The sequence below is a fragment of the Pseudopodoces humilis genome, chromosome 2, assembly GCF_049639895.1.
Source record: "Pseudopodoces humilis isolate 2021_Gansu_Grassland_sample_001 chromosome 2, ASM4963989v1, whole genome shotgun sequence".
NCBI classification, from domain to species: domain Eukaryota; kingdom Metazoa; phylum Chordata; class Aves; order Passeriformes; family Paridae; genus Pseudopodoces; species Pseudopodoces humilis.
The window spans coordinates 98,427,340-98,437,916 of record NC_142201.1 but is presented as its reverse complement, the minus strand read 5'-3'; the positions used below and the strand labels follow the sequence as shown (position 1 = coordinate 98,437,916).

Below are 10,577 nucleotides of genomic sequence, written 5' to 3'. Positions count from 1 at the left end.
GATGGTACAGAGGAGGGACAATAGGTGTCAAAGATGTAAAAATAAAATTTTACTGTACAGGCCAATAGTAACAAAAAGTAATCAACATGTCAGTACAAAATTGTAGGAAATTTGTGAAAAAAACGGTTAAAGTGGTGAAGGAGAGGTTCTGAACACAATAGCAGCACTCCTTCACACTTTGGACTGTGTGCAAATGCAGCAATAATACAATACCTGTATTTACGAAACAGAGGTAAGGAAACAGCAGATAAAGCTTAGTTCCTACTGTGACAGTCAGAGGCCTGCCACCATCTGGGTAAGAACAGGGCTTCTGCAACTCAAGGAAAAGAGTCAGGTGTAGAGCTCATGCACTAATGCTACTCTTCAGCTTATGCTACCGTTGACAGCTTGTCAATTAGATCATCAACAGTATTCACAAGGAGCTTTGTATCCTCCTTGTCACTCATCCGATGCTGGCCGATTTTGCGGAGGATAACATCCACGTCCTTGCTCAAAACACGGTCAGCTACTTGCATAGAGATCTCCCAAGGGACATCACCATCCCTCATGCCGTGGATAAGGCGTATGGGACATGTTACAGGAATAGGACTATTCAGCACACAGTGATTTTCTGCTTCTCTGATAAAGTCATAGGTCAAGGAGTAATATCCTTCCTCATTTTGCTTTGTTCGATACTTCCATTCACCCTTTTCTTCTATTTCTTTTTGTGCCTATAAAAAAAGAGAGCAAAGAATAGACAAAAGAGATGTTAGGAGTACTTAAGAATACCTCAACTTATTCCTGTTCTAAAAGCAGTAAAACTCACCCAAGCACAAAATTTCACCTCGCTCATTTTTATTAGCAGAAGTGTATTCCTGCTCTCCTCCCAGCATCTGAGAAGACAAATCTCTTGCCATGTCACAAAGGCAGCTCTCCAAATTAATCTAGTTAAAATTCACCAATGAAATTAAGTTTCTTAGCCAAAATCTATCAGAAAAGAAAAAGATGTAATGCCACTAGAAACAGTAAATCTCCTTGGCTTCAATCGGTTCACAGATCGTCAAACAAGGAGAAACCCTAGAGAAAATACATTTTCCAGTGATCAGTCTTTGCCACAACAGGTGTCTCTAAACACTGCATTTCCAGATTCTTAAGTATTTTCAGAATCTGAGTCCTAAATGGTGATACTGACACTACAAAGTACCTTAGAAAAAACCCAAACAAATTGGGAAAATATCATTATTCTAAAGCACACATTACTTATTGCCATGTAATACCTCATTTACTTTCCTCAAGACTAGACATTATTACCATCAAGGAAGCATCTCAGAAGGGCAGTTCCCACTACCTAAATCTTATAGTCTTTACAAACACACTAACATGAAGAATTTGCTTTCTATGCACACAACCTGTGTCATACTTATCCAGTGCCATCACCTCAACTACTTTAGTGGCTACTTTTCCATCCTTCAAAGCATAAGATAAGCATTCTAATCAATGCAAATATCAAGATATTCAACACTGAAACTATCAGACTGCAAACAGCAGGGATCTGACTTCACAGCCTCTAAACCACAGTAGTATAAGGACACTCTGGCTAGTGTTCACACTAGTCTCATACTGTAAACTTACATAATCAAACACAGAAAACTTACCCTAAAATTTGCAGGAAAAGTAGAGTTTAAATAACATCATTTCTTAAATTCTTGGTAAGATTTTTAGAATGCATGAAAGCCAACCATCAACATTTACCTCAATGGGAAGCCTCTTAAAACTTGTTACAACGTGATCTGCTGCTACAGCTACTCCAACCAGAGCAGCTACTTTATCTGGGCGTGCTATTGCAGCATGAAGCATCAGCCATCCACCCATGCTGGAGCCCACCAGAATCTGGAAAAGAAAATTTGAAAAAGAGAAGAAAAGATAGTGTTTAACAAGAAATAGCTATTAGGTTTTCTCTTCTTGCACAAAGTATCAGTTTTCACTTGGTTTAACTATTTAAACCTTGGGCATAATCCTGTTGTCCTTATCCAGGCAGAACTGCTGTCACCTCCAGTGGAAATCTTGCCTGAGTAAGCACAAGATCTGGTATTTATTATTCTGTTTGGTATGGCTGGTTATTGCTGTCTGAGACTGAAACACTGTAAACAAAATGAGAATTGAAACAATTCAGTATCATATGCATACTTTTACGCTTTCTTCTCAAGATAAATGCACATGGTAAAGGCTCAGTGCAGTGAAATAAGTTAACAAAAGTGATTCATAATAAAGAATTGTTTTAAACACAATACTAGGTGTTTCTACGTTGAAGGAGATTCTAAATTTATCACAGTAATTTCTAAAGTAACTGAAGAATATCAAATGCTACTTCTCCTGCCTGTTTTTTAAAGCTGTTTTATCACATGGAGTATCTTGTAGTCTTCCTGCAAATCCATTAATTAATGCATCAGCATGGGTCAGTGACACACTTTTTCTTTAACGAGGCTGCACTGCACTGGAACAATTCCCTGTCCGCTGTCAGGTGGCACCTCCACCAGGAGGCTTTCTTAGACTCTCTGGGACAATAGCCCTGCTCTGAGCAGGAAATTCTAATAAACAACCTCCAGGAGGTCCTGCCAATCCATGCATTCATGATTTTGTGATTTTTGTGACCTACCTGCCTGCAAAAGAGCTCCTATGAATACAACCTCTCAAATGATTCAGCTTGGAAGTGAGCAGCTGTTTAGCTGTTCAGCAAAAGCTACTGTTGACCAGAGGTGTTATGGCATTTTTGATCAAGGTTCAACCCTGAGGGAAAACCAGCATTCTATATTTAAAAATAAAATATAACCTGTGGTCCATCTGTAAGTTCATCCAGTATAGACAGAACATCTTTCCTCCACTTCCCAACTGTACACTCTTCAAATTTACCATCTGAACTTCCACATCCTGTATAGTCAAATCTGAAAAAATAACCATCAACATGAAAGTCACAGTACTGTCTACAGCAACACAGACACTAACTAAATACTACTGTATAATCAAACCAGCAGGGGACAAGATACCACACTGAGTATTTTCTTACTTGGTCCTATCTATCACTAGGACCAGAAATCACATAGAAATGGTTTAAGTGTAACATACACAACTAAGTTGTGCAGCATTCTCTATCATTTGATATAATATCATAATTTAAAAGAACAGACAAAAAATTTCCCTTACAGACAATAAAAAAAATACCTCAGACACTTCAATTTTAAAGGTATTTTTAAAATGTACAAACTCTTTCAAACACTGAACCCAAATACAAAGATTTATTACACACAGCATTCCACCTCATCTATCAAAGGACAGCATCACCAAGCAGGGACATATTCTTTGAAACCCACAGAAGACACAGGGTAACTTAATCAGACGTGGCAGGTATGGATAGTGCTTATCATAGTAACTTACAAAACAGAACTCCAGGTCCTTAATTTTTATGCCTATAGCCTGACTGTAAAATGTAGCAATGGCTAGACTACAAAAAAATTAGAGCATTTTCTGAATTACTTTCAGAATACATTCTCCTGATTTACCTCAGTGTCTCTACTGACAGAAATCCTACATTTGGAAATGGAAGAAAGACTTCTTATCTGGTATACAAGCTCCCTTAGAACAGGGAGCATCCCAATCCAAATGCCAAAGTTTATGTATTTGTATTAAAACCTTCCCACAACCCATGAGATTAGTTTAATTTTCTCAAGAACAATACTCCTCTATGTACCTGATGAAGGCATGACCTAATGATTTGCAGAAATCTTCAAGGGCAGTTGCTTTCTGACCATTCATATTTGAATTGAAGCCTGGAAGGAAAATAACCCCTGGATTCCTCCCTTTTAGTTTCTGATAAGCAATATTTGGTCGATCTGGTCGAGTAAGAAAGCTGACTGATGACTTCAGCCTGCAAACTAATAAGAGGAGCTGTTTAGTACAACCATCATGATAACCTTGGCAGAAACACAAGTTTCTATAAACCCAGGGTTTGGCAGATATGGATGTATTATGTGAAAATAAGGCATTTTGGCTCAAGAGAGAACAAAAAAGCATCTTCTATATTCTTTAATGACTGACAAGTACTGATGAACCTGAAAGAGAAAGTTTATTGTGATTCATTCTCAAATGATTAAACGCCAACCACAGAGAATTCACTCAGCAATTAACAAAGTGGTTGACTGAAAACGAACACTAAGGCTTCCTAGACTTCATCAGTCCTCATTCTTCATACCACATCTTGAATACATTTACTCATTTCACAAAAAAAACCTTCCCATTTAGTATCTGCTTAGTTTAACCTTTTATTTTCAAAAAGCCTAATTTTGAGACTAGTGTACTCTGTGCAATGGAATTTTACAAGTACCTGAAGTGAGAAATTTTTCATGAAAATTAAAACAGAAGGATAATACTGAAACCTTATCAAAACCCTGGATCCACACAATATATGGAGATATACAGGCAAGTTCATAATCAAGAATTGGGGAAGAATCTTTGACTAACTTTTTCATCATAATGAGCATAAAACAACATTAGCATTGTTTAAACCAAATGAAATAAATAACATCAAACAAGGAAATAAGATTTACAGAGGAAATGCTAACTAATTAATAATTCTGCTGAATCTCAACAGCTGCTACAGGATTTACTCTAACTATAGCAGTCAGTTGTACCTCTACTGCAGGTAAGGACAAGTAATTTGTAGAGAGCTGTTTAGGAGACTTAATCCACTCTATTATCCAATTCAGCATGGTAATTTGCTAAACTGAAAGCCTGGTCAAGTCTTCTAAGACTTTGACACTCCTAATTCTTAGATTAGAAGATGACTGGCTCTTCAGCAGTGGGGCACAGAAACTATGCAACCTGAAATAAAGTGTCAGGGCTTCCTAGGGGGGGATAAATAGTGCAAAACCCAAGCCCTGACAGAATCACACAACTTAAGTGTCCTGCAGCTTTGAGTTCTGTTTTGTCACTATCAGAGAGATTATATTCAAGGGGTTTTGGGGGACTAGTTTGTTGTTATACTTGGATGTGCATGGGTAAGTGTGGATACATAACAGATACAGGGTGCAGCTAGCATTCAGCACTTTTCTACAGTCTAACAAAAAATTCATCATTTGAACTATGGATTAAAACCATTAAATAGCTCCTCAAACAATGAGGTAGTTCTTTATCCTACTGAGGCATGAGTTGTTTATAAATGTGAATGACTTCCACAGTAAAGGTATTCAGATGCATCCATTTTTTGTAGTTTTGTTTGTGTCTCTCTCACTAAACCAGACAATTCTTCAAGTACCAGTAAGAGCAGACACACCAAGAAGCATTAAATTTAATAGAAAAATAACTGGAGTATTTTTCTCCCCCTTAAGCCCTGATAGCCATCTCTGAAGCCACTTGTCTTCCATGCTGCAGCACTCTGGAGGTGTCCTCAAATTACTCTGACACTGGGCCTGCCAACTGCACCTACAAGACAGAACCACTGTCTCTAAGCTATTTCACAAACTATTCTTCCATTTAACAAGTTAATGGAAGCACCAGCAGCAATCTCAACCTGAATAATGCAAACCCCTAAAACAGCCACTGCAGCCAACCCAAAAGCAGAGCTCAATGCAGTCACCCTCTCAGACTTCTGTTTAGACAGACAAAACTATCAACAGCTACCCAGCAATTTCTTTTCCTTATTTTAGGAAAGACCTTCATAAGAGCAGGGAAGCATTTCTGAGGGGTGCAAGGCAGGTATTGGTGTTTATAAAAGCAACTTACAGACAGAAGGGGATAGCTACGGGAAGACCACATGACCCTTGCCTGATGGTATCTATGGAACTCTCTTCATACCGGAGTCACTGTGCACTTTTATGAACACCAGAAACTGTGACTGAGACCAGTGTTAAAGCCAAAGAAGTTCCCTGAACAACTCTGGGAAGGTTCCTGCACTGAGATCTCCCCACTTCCAGCAGAAGCAGATTAAGGCTGATGTGACAGGTAATGGACTCAGCTCTGTCCACACCTGGGTTCACAAACCACCCTCATTCCAGCAGGAACTGCTGCTTGGCCTGGTCCCAAAGCATCTAAAGACACACTCAAATGAACAGATACTCCCATAACGGTACCGTTATAAACACACAGAAAGGAAGAAAAACACAGTAACAAAATCCCCCTGCATTCAAGCTTTTATGCAGCTACAAAATGTGCACCCCTAGGGGCAAGTAAGTTTTACTTATTGAGCAACCTCAGATGACATTCATCTGTCCGATTAAAGGCAATGAATAAAACTCAACAGGTCAGACAAGCACGAGGTCTGACACATCAGGAAGGGATACTTCGTGTTTGGGCAGAGACCGATCTCACCCAGAAGTCGATGCCAGCAAAGTTTTTCAGGTGCCTGGCGGAGCTTTACAGGCACGCACGTTTCACACCCGATCAAGCGAACTGGCTCCTCAAAATTCACCAGGGGCAAGAGCTTGGAGCCAACAAAACACACGTGGGAAAGCAGCTGTCCTGCCCCATGCACAGACACCGAGCCCCCCCCGAGAGCCTGGCGGGGAGGAGAAGCCTGTCAGGAACCCCGTCGGAAGGGAACCGAGTTTAAGATGCCCATCCCCACCAGAGGGCCGCACCCCGGCCCTTCCCGATGGAGACGGCGCTGAAGGGAGGAAAGGGTGCCACCCACAGCTGCCCTAGAGCCGCCCGCCGGCACCGACACACATCCTCTCCCCTCCGACAGGCACCCCTTCTGCTCCGAGCTCCCCGCGGCCCTTCCCTTACCCAGGAGCGCCCGGGCCGCCCTCAGCGGTGACGGCGATCCCCGCAGGGCCGCGGCGCGGCCGGCCCGCACCAGCGCTCCCGCCATGGCCACCATGGCCGCCGCCCGCGCACGCGCACGAGCCGCCCGCCTCCCCCGCCTGAAGGCACGGGCGGGGCGGGCCGCGCTCTGCGCTCCGGGCCGAGCTTCCCTGGGAAACTGCAAAGTTGTGTCAATTGAAAAAAAAACCAAAGAATTGAGCGATCATGTCCCAGCGGGCGTGGTTCCCCCGAGCCAGCTGTGTCTTGCAGCTAAGAAGGCCAAGGGTGTGCATTGGAACGTTGCCAGCAGGTCGGGGGAGGTGATCCAGGCCCTCTGCTCAGCCCTGGTCAGGCACCTCTGGGGTGCTGTGTCCGGCTCCTCAGCACGGGGGGGACACAGAGCTCCTGCAGCGGGTCCAGCGGCAGGCAAGGAGGGTGACTGGAGCACCTCTCTTAGGAGAGGCCGAGGGAAAGGCCTGGGCCTGCTCAGCCTCAAGAAGAGATGGCTGAGAAGGGACCTCATTCACGGGCTCACACCTCCGCACCTTCTCTCAGTATAGATGAGCACAGGAGCCAAAACTACATCTTTATGCACTGTACCCTTTTATATACAGGCCACGGCAGCCACAAAGAAAAGAAAATAATCATAGAAACTACAAATAATTTAGACTGGAAAAGATCTCAAATATTGAGTCCAAGCTTTGACCAAATACCACGACTTCCACTAGACCATAGCGCTATGTGTCATGTCCCATCATTTCTTGAATACCTCCAAGGATGTCCCCCACCACCTCCCTGGGCAGCCCATTCCAGTGCTTGACAGCCCCTTCTGTGAAGAAATTCTTCCTGATATCCAACCTCCCACATGAAAACGAACGCTAGGAAAGGTCAGTGCCTGCCAAGGTAAGGGTGTTTTCCCATCCAAGCACCAGGCCCAGCACCTGTAGGTCATGGGACACAGCAGAGGTGGTTTTTAAGACTTAGACTCTGTGGTCTGCAATTGCCTGAGAGCCTTCAGGGTAAACTTGAAGGGCTTTGTATGATCAGTGCAGACTGATCATAAAAGGGGGTGCCTACCACCGTGCTCTACTTACGTTGTCTTGATGTACACCACTACAGAACCCACCCCACTTCATGATGATGATGGCAAACTTAAGAGAAAATAAATCAGTCAGAAAACCACACTGATTTCCACAGTGAGTTAATACTCTGATTCAGGTCATGTCTAAGTCAAATATTGTGAAAACTTCAAAATCCTTAAACTCAAGCAATTTCTGATTTGCAGTTAAACCAAAAAAATTGTCAATATCCAAAGCTGGTGATAAATTTTTCAAACAGATTCATAAAAAATGGAAAAGGTATTATATACATGCAGAAAACAGACTACACTCCTAATTTCACTGCCCTCCAAAATTATTTTCCATAGTTCTTCCATAGTTCTTTTATGGGAAAATATATAGAATAGTTCAATTAAATGTTACTGAGAAATACAGTATTGTTTGCACAACTGTATACAACTATTTAAAATAAAAGCAGAAATGTCTCAGGATAATGCAGCAAGAAAATATTTGAAACAAGTGTATTTTTAAAAATGTTTATTGAAATGCCTTCATTGCAGCATGCAGGATACAAAAATCATTATTAGAAAACCTTTATAAGTATACATAGGAATAAAATCAAGATACATCAGGGAAAAAATAATAACTGTATAAACAAAAGCAATTTATTTGATAGTGTTTTAAATTATAGGTTACAGGCTGTGATCTGCACAGATGATAACAGTTACCTTGCAACAACAGTCTCTTCTTTTATAATTCAAGTCAAAACTGATGTTTGTCATGCTAGAACAACCACATCACCTGTGTATACCACGAACCTGTTCATTACAGTTATAGGGTTTAAAAAGTGTAACAAAAATATTCTGCCAGCATACTTCTATTCTGTTTTCAGTTTATTTGTCCAGCCAAAAGCCATTAACTTTTCATCAAGGAAAGAAAAAAGGCTAATGTGCTTTCTTCTAGTACACAAACCACAGAGCATGTAAGTTTCAATTACTGAAATAGAACCTCTTTAAAGTCATGACACTTTCTTGAAGTTCATTTCAATTAATTGATTTATAGTTTTGCAATATTACTCAAGGACTTGGAGGTGATTTTAAACTGGGAGACTGCTGCACCCTCAGTATTTTTGCTGTTTTAGGAATCTCAATCCCTACTACTTCAAACTTTCAGGGTTTTTTATTCGTACACTGCTTAGTATAAACTCTTAGAACTCACCTCTCTCATTTTATTCTATTTAACAGCATTATTCTGTGCAGATATACATTAAACAACAAAACAAGTCTCTGGGACTGAAAGCTTGGCTCCACAGAATTCAGATAGGTAGAGATTTTGGTGCTGGCTTCAAGGCAGGCAATGTTTAAGAGATCTCAACAGAGCATTCACTTGGCACAGAGTAAGTGGGACCTTACTACATAAAAGAAAATTGCTGTAGGGTCCAGAATCAGCTTATTCTGTTTAACAGGGAAGATTAAAAAAAAAAATACCTCTTTATGAGGAAGCTAATACATGTGTTTCCATCTTGTGTTCCACCTGTTTCTCATCCTTGTGGACAAAAATGCATCTTTATAAAGCTATCTTTTTTATTGTTGTTGTTGAGCTCCATAGATGCAAACTTTAAACATACAGTTGTTTCCAAGAAGTGTTTGAACATACAGAATATAACAATTTAATTACATTAAAAGTCATTAAGAGTTTGGGCACTGTCCCCTTACAGAAAGTTAGGTACAAGTAACAATATGAAAAAGTAAGGGAATCATGTAACTCTTTGGCTCTGTTGTAACACTTATCTACTAAGGCTAGAATTGTGTGTACCTTAGGGCTGCTTGTTTGTATTTTTATAAAATATTTGACTAAAAGTTTTAAAAAGTCACCTAATCATCTATAAATGTCAAATGCCGCATATTAAAATATATGCTTATTACACCTTTTTGTTTCATTTTTGCATACCAATGAGAACACACACATTTGTAAACTGTTCAGTAAAAATTTATGAACACATTCTCATAAAGAGAATTTGTATAAGAGAATTTGTAGAAACTTATCATTCAATCAAGATGCTGTAATTAAAATTGCCTGATTATCCATTTTGGAGCACTATGATTCTCTCAACAGCTTTAGCTCGTTCATTCCTATAAAGATCAACTACAACAGTTAACAACCCCCCCTTTTCAATGCATTTGTAACCCCCTCTCAACCTGAGGTTTCGGGTGCACATCATAAGGAGGACATTTCTGGGACATTGACTGGCTTTTCACCTGTCACTAGCTATGGCTAACTTCACTAGGTACGTTATTGCAGGATGCCCTATTGCTCCCCATTTATTATAACATGAAGTGGGTGTAGCCTTCTGCGCCTGTAACAATGACATCCATCCATATCCTCATGGCTTCTGGAGAAGGAGCAACCATGTAGTAGATGCGGTCATGGGTCTTAACACTGAAGGTCAGCAACGGGTTGGGACTCTAGAATAAACACAAAGAAGGTATCAAAAGAGTGAAATCGAAGCTGGTACCAGAAGTGGAATTGCTTACAGGGAGTTTTATGAATAGGGTTAAGAAGAAAGATAAAATGCTGTACCACTGCATCTTATCAGCAGAGATGCATTTAAAGGGTTTGTAGCTACTATAAACACCTTTTACAGCATTTTCCCAGTAGACTATTATACAGCACTACAGGACTCCAAGCTGTTGTTTTATGCCCAAATAACTAACTCCCTCACTCCGTCCAGTGGCTTTCACGATT

At 40.6% G+C, this 10,577-nt stretch overlaps 2 protein-coding genes across 7 annotated transcripts in view; both read right to left on the bottom strand.

The window, feature by feature from the left end:
• Positions 1-27: 27 nt before the first annotated feature.
• Positions 28-6,854, bottom strand: ABHD10 (abhydrolase domain containing 10, depalmitoylase). The gene is made up of 5 exons (XM_005523985.3): positions 6,757-6,854; positions 3,725-3,908; positions 2,810-2,921; positions 1,732-1,869; positions 28-710 (listed from the first exon to the last, which is right to left on the bottom strand). Exons 1-5 carry the CDS (start codon positions 6,848-6,850, stop codon positions 369-371), a joined length of 870 nt encoding a protein of 289 aa, XP_005524042.3. The 5' UTR covers positions 6,851-6,854; the 3' UTR covers positions 28-368.
• Positions 6,855-8,348: 1,494 nt separating this feature from the next.
• PHLDB2 (pleckstrin homology like domain family B member 2) overlaps positions 8,349-10,577 on the bottom strand; it is a 65,316-nt gene continuing 63,087 nt past the window's right edge. For all 6 annotated transcript variants that reach the window (XM_005523983.3, XM_014253417.2, XM_014253420.2 and 3 more), the window contains one exon: positions 8,349-10,297. In XM_005523983.3, coding sequence (XP_005524040.3) covers positions 10,157-10,297 — 141 coding nt within the window. In that variant the 3' untranslated portion in view covers positions 8,349-10,156. The remainder of the gene's footprint in view (positions 10,298-10,577) is intronic.